The 27,274-nt window shown below is 45.6% G+C and overlaps 1 protein-coding gene and 1 long non-coding RNA gene across 8 annotated transcripts; both read left to right on the plus strand.

The window, feature by feature from the left end:
* Window positions 1-248: 248 nt before the first annotated feature.
* Window positions 249-8,481, plus strand: LOC128850815 (protein ELYS-like). Of its 3 annotated transcripts, none has more exons than XM_054055829.1 (8): window positions 249-541; window positions 2,441-2,631; window positions 5,167-5,258; window positions 5,347-5,435; window positions 5,588-5,728; window positions 6,068-6,163; window positions 6,932-7,025; window positions 8,349-8,481. In XM_054055829.1, exons 4-8 carry the CDS (start codon window positions 5,357-5,359, stop codon window positions 8,380-8,382), a joined length of 444 nt encoding a protein of 147 aa, XP_053911804.1. In that variant the 5' UTR covers window positions 249-541; window positions 2,441-2,631; window positions 5,167-5,258; window positions 5,347-5,356; the 3' UTR covers window positions 8,383-8,481. The 3 variants fall into 3 exon arrangements, with proteins under 3 accessions (XP_053911804.1, XP_053911805.1, XP_053911806.1); XM_054055830.1 differs by having other exon boundaries at window positions 5,350-5,435; XM_054055831.1 differs by lacking the exons at window positions 249-541; window positions 2,441-2,631 and adding an exon at window positions 4,416-4,431 and having other exon boundaries at window positions 5,345-5,435.
* Window positions 8,482-8,689: 208 nt separating this feature from the next.
* Window positions 8,690-17,675, plus strand: LOC128850816 (uncharacterized). Of its 5 annotated transcripts, XR_008448086.1 has the most exons (7): window positions 8,690-8,826; window positions 9,206-9,258; window positions 9,386-9,493; window positions 9,622-9,741; window positions 13,972-14,100; window positions 15,349-15,601; window positions 17,562-17,675. It is a non-coding gene; the product is annotated as an uncharacterized LOC128850816 (long non-coding RNA). The 5 variants fall into 5 exon arrangements; XR_008448085.1 differs by lacking the exon at window positions 8,690-8,826 and having other exon boundaries at window positions 8,861-9,258; XR_008448087.1 differs by lacking the exons at window positions 8,690-8,826; window positions 13,972-14,100; window positions 15,349-15,601; window positions 17,562-17,675 and adding an exon at window positions 12,874-12,978 and having other exon boundaries at window positions 8,865-9,258.
* The last annotated feature ends 9,599 nt before the right edge of the window (window positions 17,676-27,274 follow it).

A 27,274-nucleotide genomic window follows, 5' to 3' on the forward strand; every position in this document is an offset into this window, starting at 1 on the left:
GCATCACGGGAGCGACGGGAAGGCTTCCAGGGCAGCTTCCGGCGCCGCGGCCGCCATGTCCAGTGCGGGCAGCGGCGCTTTCGGCCGGCTCGGTAGGAGGAGGGGCCGCCGCTTGCTCCGGGCCGGGCCGCCGGCTCCGCTCCCTGGCAGAGGCGCCGCCTGCGCTCTCCTCGCCCCGCGGCGAGCGGGACCCGCCGCGTTCGCGAACAGCGCGGGCGGGTCTCCCGCGGAGGAGCGGCAGCGTGCACACGGCCGGCAGGCGGCGACCCCGGGCTCGGACCGCAGCTGCCATGGGCCCCCGCGGGAGGGCGCGCGGTGGCGGGGGCACCCGCTGCGTCAGGGCATCTCCCGGAGTCCTGGAATGGTTTGGGTCAGGAGGAACCATCCAGTTCTAAGCTCCCCACCGTGGGAGGCAGCGTTAGGGACACCTGCTTGGCTCATGTTGCTCAAAGCCGCATCCAGCCTGGCCTTGAGCTCCTCCAGGGCTGGGGCATCCATGACTTCTCTGAGCAACCCGTGCTAGTGCCTCACCACCCTCCCGGTAAAGAATTTCCTCCTTCTCTCTATAATCCAAATCTCCCTTCTTTCAGCTTCAAACTGTTTCCCCTTGTCCTATCCCTGTGCTCCCTGCTAAAGAGTCCCTTCCCATCTTCCCCATAGCCCTTTCAGGTACTGGAAGGTCGCTCTACCATTTCCTTGGAGAGATAATGATTACCAATGTTTTGCCTTCTATGACAAAGTGACTCGACTACTGGATGAGGAAAAGGCTGTGGCTGTAGTCTTCTTGGACTTCCATAAAGCCTTTGACACAGTTTCTCACAGCATTCTGCTTCAGAAACTGTCAGCCTCTGGCCTGAGTTGAAAACTGTCACACTCTCCTGGGTTGAAAACTGGTTGGATGGCCGGGCCCAGAGAGTGGTGGTCAATGGAGCTGGAGGCCAGTCACAAGTGGGGTTCCCCAGGGCTCGGTACTGGGTCCAGTCCTGTTCAATGTCTTTATTGATGACCTGGATGAAGGCCAGGTACACCCTTAGCAAGTTTGCAGATGACACTAAGCTGGGTGGGAGTGTGGATGTGCTGGAGGGTAGGGAGGCTCTGCAAAGGGATTGGAAGGGGCTGGACCGCTGAGCTGAGACCGATGGCATGAGATTTAACGAGGTCAAATGCCAGGTCCTGCACTTGGGGTACAACAACCGTGTGCAATGCTACAGACTAGGAGAAGTATGGCTTAAAAGCTGCCTAGAGGAGAAGGACCTCAGGGTAATGGTTGACAGGCGACTGAACGTGAGCCAGCAGTGTGGCCAAGAAGACCAATGGCATCTTGGCTTGTATCAGAAACAGTGTGACCAGCAGGTCCAGGAAGGTTATTCTCCCTCTGTACTTGGCACTGGTGAGACCGCACCTTGAATACTGTGTTCAGTTCTGGGCCCCTCACCACAAGAAGGATGTTGAGGCTCTGGAGCGTGTCCAGAGAAGAGCAACGAAGCTGGGGAAGGGGCTGAAGAACAAGTCTTATGAGGAGCGGCTGAGAGAGCTGGGGTTGTTTAGCCTGGAGAAGAGGAGGCTGAGGGGAGACTTTATTGCTCTCTACAACTACCTGAAAGGAGATTGTGGAGGGGAGGGAGCTGGCCTCTTCTCCCAAGTGACAGGGTACAGGACAAGAGGGAACGACCTCAAGCTCCGTCAGGGGAGGTTCAGGCTGGACATCAGGAAAAAATTTTTTGCGGAAAGAGTCATTGGGCACTGGTACAGGCTGCCCAAGGAGGTGGTCGAGTCACCTTCCCTGGAGGTGTTTAAGGGACAGGTGGATGAGGTGCTGAGGGGCATGGTTTAGGGATTGTTAGGAATGGTTGAACTCGATGATCCAGTGGGTCCTTTCCGCCCTAGTGATTCTATGATTCTGTGGTCAAAAGTCAGAGCAGACTTGAAAAACCAAATATCCTTTGCTGAGCCTTCCTGCGCATTCTTCCTTTGTGCATTCTTTTGAAAACAAGTCGTACAGTTTTATACTGCCACACTGTGTGTTCCAACTGGATGCATCTGCAAAGATCCTGTGTACATTAAATTCGTGAAAAGGAAGCAGCTTTTACAAAAAAAGTGAGTCTGGATTCGAACACTGTGTGGGAAGACACACTATGTGGGAAGACAGGGCTTTGAAGGGCTTGTTTAACCAAAACGCAGACTTAAAGAAGGTTCTGTCTCTTTCCCCTTCTTGAAATGGGGTCAAATAAAGTTATCTCTTTATTCTTTTCTGATCTCTGGGATTATGTTCTTGGTTTTATGTTGAACTCTGTCTGTTTGCCATCAGAAACAAGCTCATGGGAAGTGGATACGATACAATATGCATCTTATATTAGATAGGTACATTCTTTCCTATTGAGGTCAAACGTGTGTTTTTATCTCAAAATGACCTTTTCTCTTGTCTTTTCTTTTTCTTCAGGGTTTGGAATGCTGTAAGGAAAGGTTCAGTTTAGATCTCACGAGTGGAGTTCTTCCCTGGAGAAGACAAAATATCAATATTAAATTAGTGAGCTGTCAGACCATAGAAGACTTCTATGACAATGTTGACCAAGAGGATAACACTAATGAAGATTTGTTCTGATGTCTGTGTCTTCTAAGCAGTGAATGCTGGTCGGTACCCACAGTCTACAAGTCTTAAATATCTGTATAGACTGGTTTCTTGTGTTTCTTAAAAAAAAAAAAAAACACAACCCCCCCCCATATATACATACAGGGTGCTAAAATTATGTGGGACTTCATTCTGGAAAATAGATAGGGTTATTTTATGCTTGCTGACAAGTTATAGCGATGTATGGTGGGGTCATCAGTTGTTTTCTTCCTTCAGCTGTCTTCTTTGGCCAATAAACCCATTCTCTCCATTGTTTGGCAATGTTACCTGTGTCTTTCATTGCCCGTTCCAAGCTCTATCTGCATCTGCATGCAGCTGGCGTCTGGTCACAAGCAGTGTTCCCTGGGGCTCAGTACCAGGGCTGGTTCAGTTTAATATCTGTAACAATGATATGGATGCGGAGATAGGGTGCACCCTCAGTCAGTTTGCAGACAACACCAGGTTGGGTGGGATTGTTGATCTGCTGGAGGGAAGGAAGGCTCTTCCTTACCCTGTGAGGGTAAGCGATATACCCCACACTTTGCTTATACCCAGAGAATGCATTCTCCTCAGAGAAGACTGATCCCTCCACTTCTTGAGAGAAATGGGGTCTAATGTTCTGAATGTGTTATGTTAAAATCTTTACTGCAATTACTTGTTTGTTGATTTGAGGGTTTTTATACTGATTGTGGGTAATAACAGTGTTCTTTCATTGTGAATCTGCTGGAAAGAGGTTATTCTTAGAGCATGTTTGCTCTTCGGTATGTTTCTCTAATATTCTTAGTAAGGAAGCATTATGTTTTCAATTTCTATATCAGACAAAGTAGAGAGGGGTGTTTTAAAAATATCAGGTGTATCGTATTTTCTATTAGTAAGACACAATGTCTTGTCTTTTACAGTGACATCTCCTTACACCAGCATCTCGATTTTTTCTTGGCCGGTGAATACATACGGTCAGGAAAAAACATCTATTTATTTGGGCGTGTTTGAGCTTAATCGCTGGTACGATGCTGAAATGCCAGATTCTATAAGGTAGAATTTTATTAAACTGTTTTCACTATCATTACAAATAATTCCTATAAATGTTAGCTTTTAGCTTATGCACTTTAAGGCCAGAAAAAATCCTTCTCGATTGCCCTTATTTTGCCTTGTGGGCACTGGATAAATAAAAGCATGGTTTGTCCAGACCCCATTTTGGATGTTGTGGTCTACAAGCCAAGTCTAACCTGAGGAGTGCCTCTTTCTTACCTGCCGCCTGACCAGATCCTAAATGCAAGCGGCTATAGTTTTGGTAGGTATTTCACTGCTTTTAATAGTGAGAAAATTAAATTGAGCTCAGATGCCATTTTTTGGTTCTCTCACTCAATGTTTGTCACTCAAAATGCAAACCTGAACACCCCGAAGCCCCACAAACCCAGACTTGATGATGTGGTACTACCAAGACGTTTAAGATTGTGAATTGTATCTGGTGGCACACTGTGTTTTGGATTTTGGTGCTTTTGTAATGTAGTCTGCGAAGCAGTGATGGTTATAAAATGACTTTGAGCTGAAGCTCAAAGCGCAGCACCTCGGTAGCACTAGAGGTAAGATTTCTATGCACAGCAGTTTGGTTTTTATTTTGAAACAAACTTGTGAGTGATCTGATGAAGACAATGGGTAGTCAGTTCTATCTTTCTGGTTACTGCTGTTTGAAAAATGTAAACTAATCATGACATAACTCCGAGAGTCTGGAAAGTTGTCCAGCGTTTGTTGTTTCTGCAGATGGAGTGTGCTTGCTGAGCTCTGGAGTCATCCATGTGACTTGCAGCGGTTTCCAGAAGGAGGTAAGCTTTTACTATCTCTTTCTTGAGAATGCCTAAAGAGATGTGCCTTGGCTCAGTTTCTTCTGTTGCACTGCTTTTGGTGTCAGAGAACATTTTATGCTCATTTTATGCTCATCCCCATGTGTAATTGCTATGGTATCCTGCCAGTTTCATGCAAATAGTAATGTTTTAGGCCCACTGTGGAGACTGTAAAACTATCGTCTCTAGCTGAAGCCCGGTCAGGGACTGTCTGTCCAGGAAGAAATAGAGCAGTGCTGGAGGAGCAAGAACAGAACTCTTGAGGAAGTCGAGGAAAGTTGCTCCATCGTCATTCCCATCTGTTGGACTACCTGCGCAGTCTTGAGTTAAGGCTTGGATCCCTGATTAACTTGAAAAAGGAGGGCAGAATGGAGAAAAAGAAAAATTTATAAATGTTTGAGGAGACATGGATTTCAGATTTGTGGAAGTGTGTTAGGGCAAATAAAAGTTCTGCACTGTGTGGTAGCTAAAAATAAATTCCTTGGCAAGTAGGCCTAGCCCCCTACGCTGTTTATTTTGCAAGCCTGGCGCAGACTCTTAAGATTCCAGTCAGATGTTCTGGTATCAGCTCCAGCTTGGAAATAACTTGGGAAATCAAGATTTGTTTTAGTTTCTTTTCGCTGAATTGTGATAATATCATTCAGAGATTTGTAGTGTTGATGGCTCAGATGTTGAAAGTATGGAATGTTCTCATTTAGTTTTGTTTGTTCTGCTTAGGGAGCAGCAGTTAGAGGTGATATTGTCTGCGGCTGTCCAGGCAAGATCTTTAGAACTCCTGACTGGATGCATTAAACATTGGACATCTGAAAGTAAGACTAGTAAGGCTGCTTTTCAGGTTTGTCTTTTTTTAGTTTGAAACTGTTGATTAATTTGGGTTTTGTTCTCTCTTTTAAAGAGCAGCCAAATTATGGCAGTGAAGTTACAGTTTATTCGTGACTGTGCGTGGAAGAAAGTGGTCTACACCAAAGATGAATTTGACCATATATGTGAGTACTAATGTAGTCATTCTGCAAACGCAAAATCATTCTTTCTACCTGCACTTATTGAGTAACCTGCTGGGATGTGATGTTGCCTGCGTGTACCTTGAAACTCTGAAATTGCTCTGTTGGGTAATGATTTAATATCTCTTCTTGAAAAGGTGTTCCGCTGTTTGATGGCTCCTGCCGCTTCCTTGATCCAAAAACGCTACAGTCCCGTCAGCACTGCCAGTGTCTCTTAAACAACCTTAGCAGAGTCTTAAAATGTTTACAAAGAGAACAACAAGAGCTTACTGACAAAGGTTTGTCTGATAGTATTACTAAATCTTTGGTTCGTTTGGAATCGTGCTTGGTTTATGATTGTGGAAACATGAGCTTTTGTTGTTGTTGATGGTTGGAAGAAAGCCTTAGCTACAACAAGGGGCTTAAATCTGAGAAGTTGTCACAACCACTTAATAGTCATTATGTTCAGGGTGATTGTGGGATTTTTCTTCAAATTGGAAAGTGATACAGTGTGAAAAAGGCAAAGATGGAGAGTTCTACCATGTTGCTTTTATACTTTCTATTTAGCATGATGAAAGGAGTTTTGTAAAAATGAACAGAATTGCCTAAGAAAAATCATCTTATGCCTTTTTTTGTAGACTTGAGAAATCGGCAGGTGCTAGCTAGCAACTTTTCTGTGCATGCGCAAATGGTTATCTGGTTCTGTCAGTCTGGTCTCCTTCCAGAGGGTTCAGGTGAGCATGAACCGTAATGCATTGGTAACAAAGAGAGTATCCAGCAAGGGATGCCTATGAACACATTCTTGGCCACACTTATGTAAATGTTTTGCCAATGCCAAATTGTGCTGGTTCAGGGACCCAGACGTATGCTGAAGTTCTCTTGGTGAGACTGAGTTTTTAGCAGATTTTCAAATGCACACTGTAGAATGATGGAAGCAGCTTCTTGCCTATTTCTTAGAAATGGCAGTAAGCCTTTGACTTCACGGAGTTGCTTATGTCCACAGCTTCAAATACTTGGGATTTTAAAGAAATTACTAGTAAAGAACAAAGACTGGTCTCTTGCTTGTTACAGTCACAGCGTGACCTGCATGTTTGGAACTTTTTATTTATTGCTTGAGGAAAAAGCACACCCTGGAAACACTTGTTTATTTGGATGGATTATAAATTCTATTGTCAGCCTCAATTGTCTTGGTATGTTCACATGAGACAGTTAGAAAAACATTCCATTTGAGAAGTGGGTTTTTTTGATAGTGAGTGAACTTCAGCTTAAGCTTCAAGTTTTGAATGTTACACTGAGTGTAAACTTGAAATGGTACTTGAGATTGAGTCTTGTGTCTCGCATCTCTGGTAGCAAAGGCAGAAACAGGACTGGCTTCTTTCAGAGTTGGAGGCTCGTCTGTACTTCTTGATGCTTAGCTTGTATGATCTTTTATCCTTTTAGTCAGCACTTTTAGCTTAAAAATGTGATCTTACTTCAACTTGCTTTTACTTTGTTGCCTGTAGACGGGACGATGCATTTATCTACGTCTTTCTACAACTATCCTTTGCTCCACACCTGCTATACTGGTCAGCGACAGAGACTGGAGCATTTGTCAAGGTAAGCCTACAGCTCTGGCACACGTCCACTGCAGATCCTGAAGTAGAAGTGAATGGCTTTTATGTCAAGACTTGTGTTTGCTGTGCTCAATGCATTTGCCGTCGATACTCTTGACTTGGGTGATGCATGGCTGGTGTCAAACACTGAGGTTACTTTTCTGTTGAAATGTTTACATCTGCCTCTGCTTAGTGCCATTTCTGGGCATTGTCGTTGTGTTTTGTGGATTCAAACCCTATAACCCAAAATGAGTTGTAAAGCAGGTATGCTTATTTCCAGCGCTGGGGTGCAAGGGGGTTCTCCTCCTAGCTTGCACACCGTATAACTTTACTAGCAGCTACTTATAGTGCAAAGACATGCATAGTTAAAAGTGCTTACTACATCTCCATAACCTTTCCCCACTTCGTATTATAATTAGTTCTGGAAAGTTCGCTCCAGTCTTGCGCCTGCGTAGTGCCTCCTGGTGGTCGTGGGCCGGGGTCTTAGGGATGAAGTGAGAAGTCTTCCTCAAGATGAAAAGAAATTTTTTTCCTTGAACTGTGTACAGGCACAGTCTCTTCTGGTTGTTTTCCAGCTTTCTGCATTCCAATGCCCGCTTATCAGTAAACTTCTGCTAGCTGGCTCCTTCGTTATCAACTTCCAAGGTCCTCAAGGCGAACAACACCAAGCTCTAATGAACACTCCCAACCCACCTTGTCTGCTTTCGCTCATCAGTTGTTTCATAGTGCACTTAATTCATTGGTTAGTCTGCATAGCTCGTTACCCTGAGAAAGATCCTGAGATTAGGACAGGATCATTCATCTCCAGTTCAGCAAAGCATGGTATTCACAGAACAACCGTGTTGGACGTGGAAGAAAGCGTGTTAAAATAAGAAATCCTCTCTTTTATTGATTAGTGGTAGATGGCAAGAATTGCTTTGGCCTAAATCCCCTCCTCACAAGTCATTTCTGTAATTTAGTAAGACAGTCAGAGTTATACGTAGCCAGCACCCCTAGCACTCTCCTGGCTATTGGATAAAAGTTCCTTCCTAAGGTAAACCCTCTTTCCTGGAGTAGCTTGCTAGCACATAGGTGATATATGACTTGGATTAGATGACAATAGGTTTTCCTTTGGAAATATTACAGAAAACTCTAGAAGGACCAAAGGAAGCTTAGGCTCTGGCACTGTGAAGAAGATGCAGCCAGATGAGTTTTGGTGGAAGCTGCAGGGGATTAGAGATTGACTTGAGAGTTCGTCTTACTCAGTTTACTTCTCTCCCCACCCAAAAGCAAAACGATTTATGAATGACTTGGTGTGCTTACAAAAACTTCTAATTTTAACTTTCAGGCACTGCTGGATCTCTATTTATTGGAAAGCATAGAAGAACCCTACAAACATGCGATGTATCCTTTCTGGTTATTTAAGTGCACCTCGGGATATGCACAAAAATGTTCTTAAATGTTTGTCTCCTACGTGCTTAAGAAGGGATTTTAATTACTCCTCAAACACAAGCTAGTGAAAACATTTGGTTAGAATTAAGTCATAGACAGAAGCATTGTTTTACATTTTTGTCCTGTGGAGTTTTTATGATTTTTTTTTTCTGTGTTTTGTTGCCACGTCTTTTCTCCTCTATGAGAGAATGTTTTACTAAGAAATGTAAAGGCAATAAAAGCCTACATTAGTTTTTTTTCTGGAAATTTACACACAGTTTTTAATTTTTAGATCACTGATACGTGTAGCAAATGGCTTCTTGCTAGAATGACGCACTGAAACCTGCTGCTGCAGAACAAAAAGGATTTTCTAACAGTGGCTTAGAGTACAGCAGGTAGCTCCACTGACTGTAGAGGGAGCAGCCTGAGTTTGTAACAGAAGTATTAAATATCTAAAGCTAAAATTTATGATGCTTTACAAAAATCAAAGTGTACTTCCTCCTGGTTACTTCTTCAGAATACAATTTTGTGGTTAGGAGCTGGCTGTCTAAGAGTTTAAAACTGCAAGACTAAAACATTAGTATTCCTGCTTCCTGCCACTTTTATATTCTATTTCGCTGAGTTTTTATAAAGGCAGTGGATAAACTTGTTGGTCTTCCAGATTTGTTAGCCGTAATTATATATCAGACTTGCTGCAAGATATCTTGAATTGCTGGCTAAATAAAACCAAAATGGTAGTCAATTCTTTTGCGACTGTCTTTTGCTCTCCTTCAGGGCCTTGTTAAACTGATTGAAGGGTTTGGCTGCTTGAACGCAGGCATTATAAAGTAAGTATTGTTACCATTAGTAAGTTTGTTTAACAGACATTCACCCTTACTTTAAGAAACTTTTGAATATTTGTGTTGCAAGAGTCTATGTATTCATTTTAAGAAGACTGGTCTTCAGCTTTTACAGAACTCACTGTCCCAGCTTTGTTATCCAGAAACAATTAAAATAGCACCAAGACTACAGATGAGAATTATTCCGTCACTTGTATGCTGAGGAGAGCATCTCCTGTATCTGGTATGTCATTAGTGAGCCATAGAAGTTTGCTTAACAGCCATGCACCCTTACTTTTAAGAAACTTCTGAATATTTCTGTTGAATGGATATTATATATATCTTAGTAAGCCTGGTCTTCAACTTCTACAGAAATCACTGGCCCTGCTTTGTCACCCGGCAGCAATGAAAACAGCACCCTGGATTAAAACAAGAATAATTAAGTCATTCATCTGCAGAGGAGAGTGTAAGAAAGCCTCGAGATACATACAGGTAATGAAGCCATCAAAGTCTTGCACACAACTTTATTTTCTAGATGAGAGCACTAGGGATGCCAGTCCACGGGTAAAATGGTGGGTAGTTTGGGTTATTTTATTTCCTCTCGTTAGTGCATGCTCTACAAGTCCACAACTTTAATTTTAGCACTTTTATGAATAAACAAAAATCCATATCTAACTTCCTTGTAAGAGCCAGATTAAATTTGGTGTTCCGTGAACTTGTGATAGGACCTGTGAAGCATTTGCTGTTTTCCGGAAAAGACCTTTGAGATCATCGAATCCAACCGTACCTGTCCACTACCAAATCATATCCCTAAGCTCTTCATCTCCCTGCCTGTCAAATACCTCCAGGAATGGGAACTTCACCACCTACCTGGACAGTCTGTTCCAGTGTTTGAGAACCCTTTCTGTGAAGAAATTTTCCCTAAGGTCCAATCTAAAGCTCCCCTGACGCAGCCAGAGGCCATTCCCTCTTGTCCTATCACCTAACACTTGGGAGAAGAGACCAACACCCACCTCTCTACAACCTCCTTTTTAGGTAGCTGTAGAGAGCGATAAGGTCTCCACTCAACCTCCTCTTCAGTTCCCAGTTCAATCCCAAACAATCCCAGTTCCCTCAGCCTTCCTTTCTGACGAAGTGTGTGATGTCTTGTGCCAGAAGCTCTGGTTCCTCAGAGGCAGCAAAATGCCCTCCACGTGGCATGTAAGAGTAAGTGAGGAGGTTCTTGGAGGTCCTTTGCCCAGGCACGTGGTGGATGTGCTGGCTCCTGAGGGAAAGCTGCAATCCCTCTGGGAATGTACGCTCCATCCCTAGAAGACTTGACTGAGTTAACTGCATCTTTGATAGAAGTGCTGGGGAGGGTCTATAGGAACCCTCTGACTTTGGTGGCTGCCACAGTTAGTTGGAGAAGTTTCACCACAGCATGGGACATGATTCTTGTCCCCATCTCTTGCGTTCAGTCACCAGAACTCATTGCTTCTCAAACACAGCTGGTATTTGCTCAACCCTATATGTTTCTATATAGGGTAAGCAGTTAATATGCTCTGTTCATAGTGATCTAGAGAAGGTTCATTACCTGCAGTGTCTGCTTTGGTGGCTTGGATCTGTAAGTATCCAAACTCTCACAGAAGGTCATATATGTTTTGGAAGAAAGGGTACCTGTGTTGAGCGTCTTCCCTTGTGAGGCCTCCAGGCCATGGTACGTGAGCCCCAAGCATCACAGAAATGATCCTTCTCAAACCTTGGCTGCTGACAAAGATGATATTCAGAAGCAGCCCCTTCATGGATCTAAAATGAAGTTAGTGGATAGATGGTTAAATCGATGATGTTCTGTCTCCATATTGTCTGGAAAATAGGTCTGACTGGAGCTATGAGAGAAGTCTCTCATTGAGCAAAACACGTGAAACCCTTCAGGATCATCAGGGTTCAAACCAACCACAAAACGACGGAAGTTAGAAATGGTACATCTGGTGCCATCTCCATCCAGCAGTGCCACTGCTACGCTGTTAGCTTCAGGCACCCGGGTTCTGGACGTGGCGTACCCCTACTGGGAGTGCTGGCTGCAGCCTGTGTGTTACCATAGGGAACGGGCTGTGATGGGTGTGTTCTGAAAAGCTTGAGCAGATCACATGGTGGCCACAGTGCTCAGAGTAATGAGAAACACAACCTGCAAGTGGGGAACAGTGAGCTGCTCAGCCTGCAGTCTGACTGCCTTAAGAGCTTTCCACATTTGTTCTCTGAGCTAAGCAGGGCTGTGTGCCCACTGTTCATTAAATGCTAAACCATGACCTGTCAAGGTGATGTGTTTTGTTTTCAAAACAGTCTCAACTCTGCATTTTAGATAGGAAAGTCCTACGCTTCACAGTACTGAAGAGTACCTCGGGCTGAAACCCTTTTGGGGTGTATGGCTAAACACGGTTGTGGCAGAGCCATAATGGTAAGAAGCCTCTGCTGGTCTCACAAGATTTTACTGGTTTGGTGGCTGAAGACTGAAACTGCTAGGAGAGATTCAACTAACACTGGGCCTGTTGCACGTGTGGCAAATGTTTTTGCAGTTCAGCTTGTTGTGTTGCTTTTTTAAAAGTATGTTTCAGAATTAGATATTGAAAAGCTGCCTGGGGATGGTCCTGGGCAGGTTGCCATGTGGCCCTTCTTGAGCAGAAGTGGTTGGACCAGGTGCCATCCAATAACTGGAGAAGACCTCCCCCTTCCTTGTGATGGGTCATCCCGTAACCCGTGGTGAGAGAAGCGGTGGGTGCAATGCCGCACCGGTGTGGTGTACTGGAAGCGACTGGTTGAGTGCTGTCTTGCTGTGTCAGAAGGCTGCATTTCTGTTGTGTACAGGGACATTTAGGACCTGTGTCTGCTGTCCAGATACTCCAAGCAATGTAAAAAAGAGCTTAATGTCAGAAATGACTTTTGGAACTCTTGCTACCTTAGCCCCGTTAGACAGGGAGCGTATCTGTGGACGGAAAGGGCAGTCGTGTGAGAGAAGAGCTGTTGGGGGTGGCTGGGTAAACTGGCTCCGGTCTGAGATTGTGGTCTGTGGTGCTTTTGTTTGGTTTTGTCATGTGAAGGGAAATAAAATCTGTGGTCTGCTTTGAACCTAGGAGCTTAGATGTTGGGCATTGATAGGATACGGAGCTGAAACGCTTTCTTTTTTCTCCCCTTCTGCTGTAGATTTGTACTTCTCAGAGAGCTTGTGGAGCATCCACACAAATACTGGAAGCCCGATGGTAGAATTCTGAAACGGACCGTCTCTGTTCTGCTAGCGACTTCTTAGACCACAGTTTAGGTTTTGGATTAAACATAGGGAGGTTGCCTGAAATGTCAGTGGTTGGTGTTTCTGCCCAGGTGGGAAAGAAATGACCCAGTGGTACTCACTCAGTCACCTGCTAACTCGCTCACCAGATGCTCTTTCATAGACTCATGGAATCATTGGGGCCAGAAGGGACCTTAAAGATCGCCTAGTTCCAAACCTCTTGCCATGGGCAGGGACACTTTCCACACTGCCGAGATGTGATAAGGACAGAAAATAGGAAGGAAGGGACTGGAATAAGGAGGATGAGGATTTAACTGTAGAAAACCCCAGTGGTTTCAAGTGCTGTGTTCTATTTCCGTCGTAAGGGTGTGGGAAACTACCTTCTAACTGTTGAGCTGTGAAAATCCGTATTGCTTGCCCTGTGGAAATATCTGCGGTACACTTTTTCTGGAAGAAATTGAGAAGGGACGCCTGAAATCAACAGACGGACTACCGCTCTGGTGGCAAGTAGCAATATTTTATTCTCCAAACGGAGTTTTTATACTCTTCTGGTTCCTCTTTGGACAATGATGAAGTGCTTCTAGTTAAGATAACATCGTGCTAGCATGCACTATTTACATACTTTATTACTATTCTTGTCGTGAGAAAGCAGGCTCTATAAGTTCTACAAACAAGGGTCTACGTGTCTGGCCAGAGTTCACATAACATCCTTAACTAAATCTGCAGGTGTTCCTGGAGTGTATACATTTAACTTGGGCCCTGGAATGGGGAGAAACCCATTATATTGCCAAGAACCTCTGTGTCCACATCCTCCCTTCCAGGAGGAGCAGCTTTTGATCTCAGCACAGTGTTCTGTTATTGACCCTTCCAGGCCCTACAGAATACTGCTCTCAAGGCCTCTGGCTTCATCATTCTGCTTTTGACCCTTTCAGGCCCTCAGAATGTATAATGGTTCTCCTCAGGGAGGTAGTTAAGAACTTAGGGTGCCTTAATGGTGAAAAGAAACATGCCAGAAGTGAGCACAACATAAGTGATTCCCTATAGCTACTTAAAGACAATTGATAACAAATACTAAATTATGAAACCAAGGGAAAGGAGAAAGGAAAACTCATACCTATTGCTGTGAAACTCTTGTTAAAAGATGATTTTTCTCCGATCCCACCTTACTAACCTCAATAAATAGACTTGAACAGAGCATATTGGTTTTTCCCTGATCTTTATCTTGTTCATACCTCTGTGTCACTTGTTGTTGGTGATCTCATAGACATTAGAAATGCAAAATATTCTCCTTTTGCTCTGCTGTGAGATCCAAAACTGTCCTAAAGGCCATCTTTGTAAGGAAAAGAGCTACAGGCAATGTAGAGGAGATTTTTCCCAGCGTACTGATGGAACTTGTGTCGATCTCATAAACGAGTTGTTTATGGCTGACATGAGTCTCTTTTCCTATTTTTTTCTTTATTTAGAGTGAAGAATGCGAGACCTAAGAGCGCAGCTGACAAGCAGCCTGCTGCGGTTCCCAGAGGGGACTCTTCAGGCACTCGTGAAACATGAGGTCACCCAAGGTTCCATGCTGCGCAGGAAATTTTCTGGAGGTGAGCATTTTCCTTTTACTTTGGTCTTGGTCTAAAGCAATTATTGCCTGGAGGTTACCTGAAGCACAGGATCAGGTGTCAGGTGGGTGCTGCTAAGATGCATCAGGTTGAGAGAGAAGGAAAAGGCTGTTTTAACCCTTAAAAGTGCTAGTATTAAAGGTTAGTCGAGCGAAAGTTTGAAAGGACAACAACCTGCACCTGTCCTGGGCTACAAAAATAATTTACTTAAAGATGAGTCAGTGAGCCCTCCTCGGTTTTTAGTTATATGGAAGGCAGTTTCCAAACGAGTAAGAGTGTTGGTTTGGGCCCTATTTACTTGTAGCAGCTCAAGCTCTATGCCCATCATAACATCAGATGCAGAAATAGTTCTTGTACAATGTTACAGAGGCAACGCCCCCTGCTTTTTCTTGGGAGTGTGAATGAAAACAGAAGGAAGAGGATAACAGAGTGAAGTGCTGCAGTCATTTTCCCAAAGAATTGAATTAGGATGTAGATGGGTACCCAGTGAGAGTTGCTGAAAGGGGCTGAGCAGATTAGAAGGTGGACTTGCGAGGTGATCTGAAAGTAGAGCTGGGTGCCTGTCTGGATGTCTAGGTTTCTGTCAAGAGCAGGGAGAGTCTGTTTACGTGACTGTAAAGGCAGGAATTGAGTCAATACTTTCACAGAATCACTAGGTTGCAAAAGACCTCTTGGATCATCGAGTCCAACCATTTCTTTGAGCTTGAAGTCGTTCAGTGAAATGAAATGTGTTTCCTTCTTTCTGTGAGCATCATGTGCAAATATTTACTCGTGCAGTGCCCACTTGAAGATAATTTCCTGTTGAAGTGCAGCTCCCCACCCAGAGCAGGCATGTGTCAAGCCAACTTAATAAACTAGGAATTAATGGTATATTTGAAGTATGCTTTAAGTCTTGTCTTCCTGTGCCTGTTGAGATGATTTCTAGCAAACCCAAGCCAAATTTGGAGTGAAGACTATGGATCAATGTATTGTAATCTTTATCCCAAACAATCTGAAGTCTCCAGTGTGGAAACGACAAGTACAAATGCAAAACTCTAAGGTTGCCCATTTTAAGATGTCTTACTTGAGGATTTCAGGGGGTGATTTGAAATAGTTGACTAGAATTAGGCAAGTCCGTCTTCCTCTCTTAGGACCTTTTCTGAAGGAAAGGAGCAGGGACTGTGTTTTTTCACTTGTTTTTCAGTCTTTGCTTGGGAAACTTGCTTCAGTCAGCTTTCTTTCATATTCCAGGGCTAAGTGACCTAGCACAGCTGTCACGTGCTCCTCACCTCGAGATAGTGAACTCGGTGACAGGGCAGCGGCTCTCTGCATACTATTTCAGAGGAGCGCACGAACAGCCTCCCACTATCTGAGTGGTGAAGGAGTTTTTGTGGGAGAAAAGAACTGGACTGATGATTGCTTTGGAAGAAGAGAGGGAAGTGTTCTGTGCCTGTATGACCTTGAAACATCAAGAGTGGTTAAAGCAGTTGTTCTTCCCGCAAGGGTACGTACTTTTAATGAGAGGAATGAAGCTTTTATGTTGTTATGTGGTACATAACCCAGTTTCAGGAAAAGCTTAGGAGCATCTCTTTGCAAGCGTGTTTTTTTCTGTATTGCATTAACATGTTATCACTTGAGAGTATCCAGTCGACTGAGCCTCCATGTAAAATCATGGGCCTCTTGGTACCATTATCTTTTGAATTTTCTAGGTAGGTAAACCGACTTTTTCTGGGTTTATTGTAGAGCACCTAGTTACCTACTTCTCTGCTTCCACAAAAGGCATTGAAAAATATCTTTTTTCAGCCGAAGTGAAAAACGAGAAAGCCTATTCTTTGAAGTGTCTGTAAGATACCTTTTCTACATGCTTAATTTCTGTCAGAAATACTGGCTTTAAAAGATCTCAGAGTCCCTTAGTTCTGCTGACAATGGCTTAGACACATTCGCATCAATCTCAGACTAGCAAGGCAGGTGACTTCAGAGCAGAAGACATTTTTTTTTGTGGACTCTGGATAGGAAGAAGAGCCTTTAGTGAGTTATCTGACAGATTGTTGTCAGGTTGTCTTTCAAGCCGCAGCACTTGAATCTCTGCTTGGTTGCCTTGTGCTTGTGTAGATGGGGTCCATTGATGTAATGTTCCTATTTTCTCTCTCTTCTGTAACCACATAACCTCATAGGATGTGATGTCCCTTTATCTTAAGTAAACATTAATTGGCGTAAGGGGACAGAACATCCAGATTCACGGGATTTTTATCATCTTAGAAGCTGAAAGTGAGAACTGCTTCTTTATCCCTCAGTTTTCCATAAGGTGATAGGGTTGGACTTGCTACAAAACGGGTGAAGTTTGTTTGTTTGTAAGGCTGCAGTGTGATGGCGAATAGTAAGGGTTTGTACTGTTGCAAGTTCCAAAGGCAGGAGTCGAGTTGGTGCTCCCCTGTGTTAGTTTCCCTACCACCTTGATAAGTCTTAGAGTTTTAGCTGGAAAGGCAAGCTGCCTGCTGACAGAAGTGTATAATCAAGAAGTAAATTCTGTTTGAATGAAAAATGCCACAACGTTGTTAGGATTGATTTTGTCATTACTGTCTCAAGGCTTTAATAAGCACCTTAGTTTACGAATGATTTTCTGCATGGGTATATCTTCTGTGAGCAAGGAAGTTGTGCATTTTGTACAAAGGCTCAGACCAGCCCATGTTTTTTTCATTGTGGAACTTTAATGCTGGAGCTTCCGATGTGCTCGTATCAGTGCTATAGCAGCCAGTCTTGTCCTGGGTACATGGCAAGATGTGCCGAAGGACTTTGTCTTCACCTTGTTCATAAATTTGCATGCAGGACTGCTTTGGCATGTTAAGAGCAGTGTGCCCTTCTTCCTTAGCTGGAGTTAGCTTTTTACCTAACGAGCTGCTAACCCAAGTAAAACTAACCAAAGTACCTGCACGTACCAGAACAAATGTTATAAGTAATATATTGTCCGCATTGGAGACACAAGTATAGGAAGCAAGGTTGGTCTTAAGCTGCATGTTTGAAGAAAGAAAAATCCATTTGAACTGTGTTTTGAGAGAGGGGGCAGCAGAATCAAGCTCTGTTTGGCTTTTTTTGCACGTAAATATGTAACATTTAAGAATCATTACATCATATAATCTCATTCATGCAAATAGATGTATTTACATTATGGTAAATATATTTACAGAATTTAAGACAGATGAAACTAAAACTATGATTTCCATCAAGTTGTTGCTGGGCAGATTATTTTGACAGACTTGATTGTGTGACCAAATGGGAACCTTTACTACTTCCAGACCCAGTTTCTGCCTCATTTCTATTTGTTGTACTTAAAACCAGGCAGAACTCTAAAGAGCCCAAACCTGATGATGTTCCTACAGGTGGTATGGTCAAATAAAGTTGAATTCTGATATGCTTGGACTTCTAGGGGAATTAAAGTCTGTTGCTGGTTTTCCTTTGAATTCTAGAGCTACAGAACCACCAGCCAAGAGACGTCCTCCCTCGAATGTGGAGTTGTGCAATACATTTCTTATGACACCAACTACAAAATGGTCATGACAATGTCTGACGACATGGAGTAGTTTTAGAATTAATAAAATGTTGTTTCTCCTACATGTGCGCACCTGTGTCTACGCTTTCTGTGCTTTCCAAGTGTTCCGCAACACTGCCAGTCATGGTCATACTGACAAGCCCTGCTCTTTGTGCTCTCTCTTCTCTCCTTTTCTAGTACAGCTCAGCACAGGCAAGCTGGCAAGGGTGAGGTTCTGCCCACCTTGAAGACAACAGCACAGAGGCACCAGATCTTTATAATAACCCGGGGTTGGGGGGAGTGGTGCTGGTGGCAGAAAGACAAAAGTACTCCTTCAGCTCTGAGAAACAACAACTCCTCATGTGTTTCACTTAGGGGCATTAAGGCTTTTGACAGTGAGAACGAGCACAAAGTAATGGCTCCTCTCCCGAAACAGGCAGAGGAGTAACCTAGTGGCTTCATCTGCTAAGGCACTTGTTGTCCAAGTCCTACCTGCTTTTAACTACTTGGGAATGGGCTGAAGCGAAGAAGGCTGTGGTTGTGAAGCAGGTGCTCTAGTGCTTAAGTAGGAACTTAGAAGAAAGAGATTAAATAATATTCTAGAAGTAGTCCCAAGAAGTCATTCATTTAACATGATTGTGAATTTAAACTCAATACTCTTCATGACTGTGCTCACTATAGGCAAAGGGATATTTTTAAGACAACTTTTTTTTCTGTTTCTGCTGCCAATAATAACACAGTCAAACTATTTCACGATCAGGCTTTTACAGCCAAATGAGTTTATTGGAGTTAGACCCAGGAAAGGTGCTTGTTTCATACACTTATGTTTTGACTTCAGACCTCAGGCCTTTGACTAGTGGAGAACCCAACACCACAATCCTTGAGGTGATCAATCAGTTTTGTTTTAGAGAAAGCAGCTCCTGGAGAATACACACCACCCCTGTCAAGAAAAATCAAAGAGGAAAACTGTAGTGGTAGCGTGACACCTTTTTTTGAAGTCAAAGACAGGTATCCCTGCCTAAGAAAGAAAAAGCCACTTGTCGCACAGGAGGAATTTGGCAGGCTGGTCATATTCAGAGGCGCATTTTGGCATCCAGCAGACTCAATAGAAATAATTCCGTTAACTGAAAATATAAACAATGGTGCGGTAGATACTGCGAAAGCATTAGGAAAAACCTGTGAGTACCTCCTTTCAAACTGAAAGGCAAATGATTGCTAAGTGGCTTTAAATCAGCTTGTGGTGAGCTACCTTCCTCGCACAGCCCTGTGGGTGAGGTAACACAAATCCACAGGGTTAGGAGATCTGTATTTTCAGAGAGAATCACACGCACACAGTAGCTTTAGGGGTGATCGAGCTGCTCTGCATGGGCAGTTACCTACTTTTAGGCAGACAAGCTGGGTCTTCCAGAAGAGATACAGCTGCTTGAACCATTGCAATTGGTGTAGCAACACAGCCAGGCTCTGATGTACACAAAAAAAAGCCAAACCAAAGCAAGGAATCCAAAACACGCCAATCAAACGATGTACAGCATGTTAAAACAGGGAATGTAAGCTTGCTCTTACCTACAGCGTACTGAGGAACAATCTCTTAGTCAATGAAACAGCCAACAGCCTTCCCCATCTAAGAACTGCTTTTTACCTGTTAATTATCCCAAGGAGATGGTGAAGTCCTTAAGATCTAATCTGGACAAATACTGCTTCAAATGCAGTCCTACAACCCCACAACTATCATGAGCCATCACCTCATGGGGACAGAGAGCAGCAAGAGCTTTCCCCTCCCAGGCTTAGATTCAGACTTTTGCTGTGAGACTGTTGCATTCAGCTACACCTCCAGCATTTAAAGAAAACTGTGTTTCTTTAACTGCTTTCTGAACACACGTTCTCGCTGTGTCCAAACTTTACGTCAGGTCTCCCGTCCCCTCAAGGAATGTATGTTATAGCTAGAAAACTATACCAGGGCAGATGCTTTTAAGTTCCCTCGCAGGGGATGAGAGACCAACACCAGGCTGCAAACAACTCAAAACCACCACAATGAAAGCTGTTGGCTTTGTCCATGTTGCAAGGGCTCCTGAAGGGCAAAGGAATAGCAGAGGAGCCAAATATCCCTAGTTTACAGTAAGGAATGGGAAGCAAAAGCAGTTAGCTGCCAGTAAGATACATACCCCATCCTTTGACTTCGGGGCAGATCTTTACATTAGTTTTGCCGTTCTGAAGATCTTGCCCCTCACTCTAACTCTTGCCAAAAAAAGTCACTGGAAATGAGATTCCACCCATGTGTAGTGGACAAGTGTGGTCACCAAAACGGTGACTCTCTCCTATCAGGCAAGCACAAGGATTCTAGTGTACCCAAACACAATGATTCTACTAATTTTTATTCTACTGACACTGTAATTCATCTAAACAAGGCATGAATTACCCTGTGCTATTGCTTCAAAAGGTACAATGAAGCAATGCGAGGTGTGTGTGTGCACGCAGGAGATGAAAACCCTTTCCACTTCCGCCCAAGCTGCTTGTAATGCATATTTCAGGATGCTAACACTCAAGTATTTAAAGAAACTTTTGAGCAGAATCACAGAATCACAAGGTTGGAAAGGACCCATTGGATCATCGAGTCCAACCATTCCTAACAATCCCTAAACCATGTCCCTCAGCACTTCATCCACCCGTTCCTTAAACACCTCCAGGGAAGGCGACTCGACCACCTCCCTGGGCAGCCTGTTCCAGTAGCCAATGACTCTTACTGTGAAGAATTTTTTTCTGATATCCAACCTGAACCTCCCCTGACGGAGCTTCAGGCCAATTCCCTCTTGTCCTGTCCCTCTGTCACTTGGGAGAAGAGGCCAGCTCCCTCCTCTCCACAACCTCCTTTCAGGTAGTTGTAGAGAGTAATAAGATCTCCCCTCAGCCTCCTCTTCTCCAGGCTAAACAACCCCAGCTCTCTCAGCCGCTCCTTGTATGACTTGTTCTCCAGCCCCCTCACCAGCTTTGTTGCTCTTCTCTGGACACGCTCCAGGGTCTCAACATCCTTCTTGTGGTGAGGGGTCCAGAACTGAACACAGTATTCAAGGTGCGGTCTCACCAGTGCTGAGTACAGAGGGAGAATCACCTCCCTGGACCTGCTGGTGACCCCATTTCTGATACAAGCCAAGATGCCATTGGCCTTCTTGGCCACCTGGGCACACTGCTGGCTCATATTCAGTCGGCTGTCAACCAGCACCCCCAGGTCCTTCTCTTCCGTGCAGCTCTCCAGCCATTCTCCCCCAGTCTGTAGCGCTGCATAGGGTTGTTGTGCCCCAAGTGCAGGACCCGGCATTTGGCCTTGTTAAACCTCATCCCATTGGTCTCGGCCCAGCAGTCCAGCCTGTTCAGATCCCTTTGCAGAGCCTCCCTACCCTCCAGCAGATCGACACTTCCTCCCAGCTTAGTGTCATCTGCAAACTTGCTGAGGGTGCACTCAATGCCTTCATCCAGGTCATTGATAAAGACATTGAACAGAGCTGGACCCAGTACTGAGCCCTGAGGAACTCCACTTGTGACTGGCCTCCAGCTGGAGTTAACTCCATTGACCACCACTCTCTGGCCCATCCAACCAGTTTTCAACCCAGGAGAGTGTGCGCCTGTCCAGGCCAGAGGCAGACAGTTTCTGAAGCAGAATGCTGTGAGAAACTGTGTCAAAGGCTTTACTGAAGTCCAAGAAGACTACATCCACAGCCTTTCCCCCATCCAGTAGTCGAGTGATTTTGTCATAGAAGGTGATCAGGTTAGTTGGCAAGATCTGCCTTTTGTAAACCCATGTTGACTGGGCCTGATCACCCGGTTCTCTTGCATGTGCTTCATGATAGCACTCAAGATTACCTGTTCCATGACTTTGCCTGGCACTGAGGTGAGACTGACAGGCCTGTAGTTCCCCGGATCCTCTCTGCAACCCTTCTTATATATGGGCACAACATCAGCCAGCCTCCAGTCTAGTGGAACTTCCCCAGTCAGCCAGGACCTCTGGAAGATGATGGATAGGGGTTTGGAAAGGACATCCGCCAGCTCCTTCAATACTCTTGGGTGGATCCCATCCGGCCCCATAGACTTGTGGGCGTCTAGCTGGGCAAGCAAGTCTCTAACCGCCTCCTCTTGGATCACGGGAGCCTCAATCTGCCCCTCTAACTCTTGGATTTGTAAACAGAAGGAAGAACTTCCTTTGCTATCAAAGACTGAGGCGAAGAAGGCATTTAGTACCTCAGCCTTGTCCTTATCCCCTGTCACTGTTATTCCTTCTGCATCCACTAGAGACTGGATATTCTCCCTCGTCCTCCTTTTCCTGTTAATGTACTTGTAGAAAGACTTTTTGTTGTCTTTCACAGACTTAGCGAGTTTTAATTCTAGTTGGGCCTTGGCCCTCCTGATTTTTTCCCTGCACTGATCTCACTTCGTTCCTGTAGTCCACCCAAGATGCCTGTCCTTTCCTCCAAAGCACATAAAGCTTCTTCTTATTATTGACGCATCTTGAGATCTCCCTGCTCCACCAAGCTGGCTTTTCCCCCCGCCGGCTCCTTTTCCGGAACACAGGGATGGCCTGCTCTTGAGCTACTAGGATTTCATTTTTCAAGAGCGCCCAACCTTCGTGGGCTCCCTTGCCCTGAAGGACTGTTTCCCACGGGACTTTGCTAATCAACCTTCTGAACAGGCCAAAGTCTGCCCTCTGGAAGTTTAATGTGACTGTTTTGCTAACCCCCTTCTTAATCCCACCTAGAACTGAAAACCCTATCATCTCATGATCGCTCAATCCCAGGCGTTCTCCAACCGTCAAATCCCCAACAAGACCTTCTCTATTCACAAACAGCAGGTCTAGGAAGGCACCCTCCCTTGTTGGTTCGCTAACCAGTTGTGCAAGGAAGTTGTCTTCAATGCACTCCAGGAACCTCCTAGACTGTTTCCTTTCTGCTGTATTGTACTCCCAGCAGACATCCGGAAAGTTAAAGTCTCCCACAAGGACAAGAGGCAGAGATTTAGATACTGTCCCCAGCTGTTTATAGAAGAGCTCATCAGCAGCTTCTTCTTGGCTGGGTGGTCTGTAACAGACTCCTATCACAAAGTCCCCTTTCTTGTGGGCTCCTCTGATTTTAACCCATAGGCACTCGATCCCATCCTCACCGTAATCCAGTTCAAGAGTATCAAAGCACTCTTTGACATAGAGGGCTACCCCGCCTCCTTTTCTACCCTTCCTGTCCTGCCTGAAGAGTTTATATCCCAACATAGCTGTAGTCCAGTTATGTGAGTCATCCCACCACGTTTCTGTGATGGCAATGACATCATAGTCACCTTGCCCTACAACAGCTTCCAGCTCATCCTTCTTATTGCCCATGCTGCGTGCATTGGTGTAAATGCACTTCAGCTGGGCTGATGAACCTTCAGCCCTCATAAAGGGAAGAGAGTTTATTCTCGATTGACTGGTCCTTGGAATAACTAATTCCACAGACCCAGTTTCATCCTTACTGTCCCCACTTGTACTCGCCCTCACTTGCCCTGTTGTGGTGTACTGGTGGTCCTCTCCAGCACACCATTTCTCAGCCACCGGTTTCCCACTTCCAGGCTCATTCCCAACTAGCCTGGTCTCCTCCCCTTCACATCTAGTTTAAAGCTCTATTTAAGAGCCTAACTAGATTTTTAGAGATAACTTTAGTTCCCCTTGGAGACAAGTATGACCCATCCCTAGTAAGAAAACCTGGGGGTGGGTGGGTCACCCCATGATCAAAGAAGCCAAAGCCTCTCTCCTCACACCAGGAAGTTAATTATAAGAAGTTGTAGTTCTGAGGAACAAGGGGCCAGTTCCTGTCTACTCTCTTCCCCAACTGAGCGAAATGTTACTGCAATGAACTGTTGACATATTCTGTTCCACTTGAACTATGAGTTCAGCAATGATGTGATGCTGGCAGTGAAAGAATCATAAAACCATTAGCCTGGAAAAGACCTTTGAGACCAACTATTCCAACCGTACCTGTCCACTACCAAATCATATCCCTAAGCCCTTCATCTCCCTGCCTTTTAAATACCTCCAGGAATGGGAACTTAACCACTTACCTGGGCAGCCTGTTCCAGTGCTTGAGAACCCCTTTTGTGAAGAAGTTTTTCCTAAGGTCCAATGTAAAGCTGTACTATAGATTCTTCCTCTGTGACTTTCCTGATCACAGCAAAACTTGTCTACCTATCTTGCCCTTCAAAGTCACTTGCTCTGAATGCTGCTGTTTGTGAATCACTTCTCTGCTGGAACCATCACTGCAAAGTGCACAACATGTTTAGGAGTCTACTTAAGTATATATTGGGCAGCTGTGACAGGAATGTGCTCAGGAAAGCTCGCTGGTGAATTGGAAACGTTCACCGATAACAGCTAAGGGGAACGCGCTAGCCCAGAATGCTGCTGCTCGTTAGCTCTTTCTCCCGGGAGCGCTTTCATTGCAAACTGCAAATCACCAATAGAAGAACACTGTACTATAGAGCTGCATGGACTCTGTGCTCTGTGTGCTGTGTATACTGGGTGAACTGGATGCTCTCTGTACTGTTTGGACTGGTTCTACTGGTTCTACTGGTGACACTGGGACAGTACCCACTCTTAAGGACAGTCCCGCTGTGCTGCAGCACCGTGTGTACTGGGAGCACTGGTTGAACTGTTGCTATGTGTCCTACAGGCACTGCATGTACTAGGTACCCTGTGTGCTGGGTGAACTGGGAGTACTGGGTGCTCTGTGCAATATGTGTACTGGCTATACTGGCTTTACTGGGTGAACTGGGACAACATCACTGTCAAGGATGATCTTGCTGTGCTGCAGCACCGTGCGTTTACTGGGAGCGCTGGGTGAACTGGTGCTGCGTGTCCTACAGGCACTGCATGGATTGGGGGCGCTGTGTACTGGGTGAATGGGGAGTACTGGGTGCTCTGTCCACTGAGTGTACTGGTTATACTGGGTGTACTGGCCAAACTGGGACAATACCCGCTGTCAAGAATGGTCCCACTGTGCTGCAGCACTTTGTGTACTGGGAGCACTGGTTGAACTGGTGCTACATGGACTGGGTGCTCTGCATGCTGTGTGCTGGGTATACTGGGTATACAGGGTGCTCTTTTACTGGCTATACTGGTTATACTGGCTGAACTGGGACTGTACCCACTGTTAAGGATGGTTCTGCTGTGCCGCAGCACCACGTTTATACTGGGTGAACTGGTTGAACTGGTGCTGTGTGTCCTATGGGAACTGCACACACTGGGTGCTCTCTGTGCTGTGTGCTGGGTGAACTGGGTGCCCCTTTTACTGGTTATACTGGGTGAACTGGGACTGTACCCACTGTTAAGGATGGCCCCCCTGTGCCACAGCACTGTGTGTCTACTGGGAGCACTGGTTGAACTGGTGCTGTGTGTCCTACAGGCACTGCAAGGACTGGGTGCACTGTGCACTGGGTGCTCTGTACACTATGTGTACCGGCTATACTGGTTATACTGGGTGAACTGGATGATCTTTAAGGTCCTTTCCACCTCAAACCATTCCATGCTTCCATTCTGTTTCCTCATTTAGAAGCTGATTCTCAAGGCCATGGAACCAGAGGTGTTCAAAGCCATCCTTGGATGAAGAAACTCCCTCGGTTCCTCCTTGAGACCTGGACGGGCTTTGGGTGGGATCTAAAAGGACAGCAGAACCAGAGGTTTCCATGTTTGATGTTCTGGAAGCTCCTTGATTCACCAACAGAAAAGCTGGGCCTTCCCTTTGGAGACCTCACTCATGGGTGGACACGCTGTGGAGAACCTCCCAGCTGCTCGGAGAGGCTCTCCAAACCCTCCAAGCCCATCACGTTCCACCCCCCGCCATGAGACACCTCCCGCTGGATCAGGGACTCCAAGCCCCATCCAACCTGGCCTTGGACACCTCCAGGGATGGAGCAGCCACTGCTCCCCTGGACAACCTGGGCCAGGATCTCCCCATCTCCACCATCTCTATCCCCATCCCAATCTCCACCATCTCCATCTCCATCATCTCCATCATCTCCATCATCAACATCATCTCCATCTCCATCTGCATCATCTCCATCATTTCCAGCTCATCATCTCCATCATCTCCATCATCACATTTTCCATCATCTCCATCACGGCCATCCCAATCTCCATCATCTCAGTCATCTCTATTATCTCCATCACCACCATCTCCATCATCTCCATCACCCCATCATGTCCAGCTCCATCATCTCCATCATCTCCATCTCCACCATCTCAATCATCTCTATCATCTCCATCTCCACTTCCATCACCTTCATCATATCTATCTCTGTCATCTCCATCTCCACCATCTTCATCATCTCCATCATCTCCATCATCTCCATCGGCTCATCACCTCCGGCTCCATCATCTCAATCGGCGCCATCGTCTCCAGCTCCATCAGCGCCACCATCTCCATAACCTCCATCATCTCCATCATGTCTGGCTCCATCATCTTCGTTGGCTCCATCATTGCCATCGGCGCTCCATCATCTCTGGCTCTATCATGTCCAGCTCTATCATCTCTGTCGGCTCCATCATCCCCATTGGTTCCATCATCTCCATCGGCTCTGTCCTCTCCAGCTCCATCATCTCCATCGGCTCAATCATCTCCGTCAGCTCCATCATCTCCGGTTCCATCATATTTGGCTCCATTGTCTCCGGCTCCATCATCTCCATCGGTTCCATCAGCTCCGGCTTCATCTTCTCCAGCTCCATCATCTCCGTCAGCTCCACCATCTCTGGGTCCATCATCTCCATCGGCTCCATCATCTCCAGGTCCATAATCTCCATCTCTTTCTGAGATGAAGGGGATCACAAACCCATGGTGCCCTGAAAAACCACTGCTGAGGGCAGAGGGATCCACCTCACCCCCCGCAGTGTCTCACTCTTTGCTCGGGTCTCAGCCCCCGCTTTCAGCCCAGGACATACATAGTTCATTTCACAAACCCAGAAGGCTGTAGCTTCTCTACACTTCTCCACAGGGATTTCAGGTAACACCAAGATGTAACAGGACAGATTTGGATTCTGGAGGGAAGCTGACAGATTGGAAGGACACCCAAGGAGAGAGTCATGTGTCATGTGATGGCATTTGATTACAGGAGATCCAGCTCCTTCCCCAGCCCCACTGACTGCATTGCCCACAGCCTCACAGCTCAGAGCAAAGCTGGGACACAGATTCCCATGGACACAACTGCAGGAAAGGAGTGACCAGCTCAGTGGGTGACTCTGCAGCTGCAACTCCCAACCCCAGAGAGCCTGGCAGGGACAAGGAGAGAAAAATAACAATACCAGAGACAAGGGGAGAAACAGGGAGAAAGAGAGTGAGGGTCTGGCTGAGAGAGGCCAGGGCAGAGGCAGCCGGGCACACAGACAGTGTTCCCCTTCCCCAGCTGTGCTCGTCCCCTCCCAGACACCAACCGTGCTGGGCAGATGCTCTCAGCCCCTGTGCTCTGGAGAGGGCACTGGAGCTGTGGCTGCAGAGGACGGAGTTCAGCCCTGGAGCCCAGAGCCCTGAGGGCAGAGGCTTTGCTGGGTGGGAGAGGAGGCCAGGGGGCTTGCTCAGAGGAAGGGGCTGCCCTGGAGGAGATCACACAGAGCTGTCTGAATTCTCCCTCCCAGAACACCTCTGTATGAATTCT

This window comes from Cuculus canorus, unplaced genomic scaffold (assembly GCF_017976375.1).
Source record: "Cuculus canorus isolate bCucCan1 unplaced genomic scaffold, bCucCan1.pri scaffold_85_arrow_ctg1, whole genome shotgun sequence".
In the NCBI taxonomy this organism is placed as follows: Eukaryota; Metazoa; Chordata; class Aves; order Cuculiformes; family Cuculidae; genus Cuculus; species Cuculus canorus.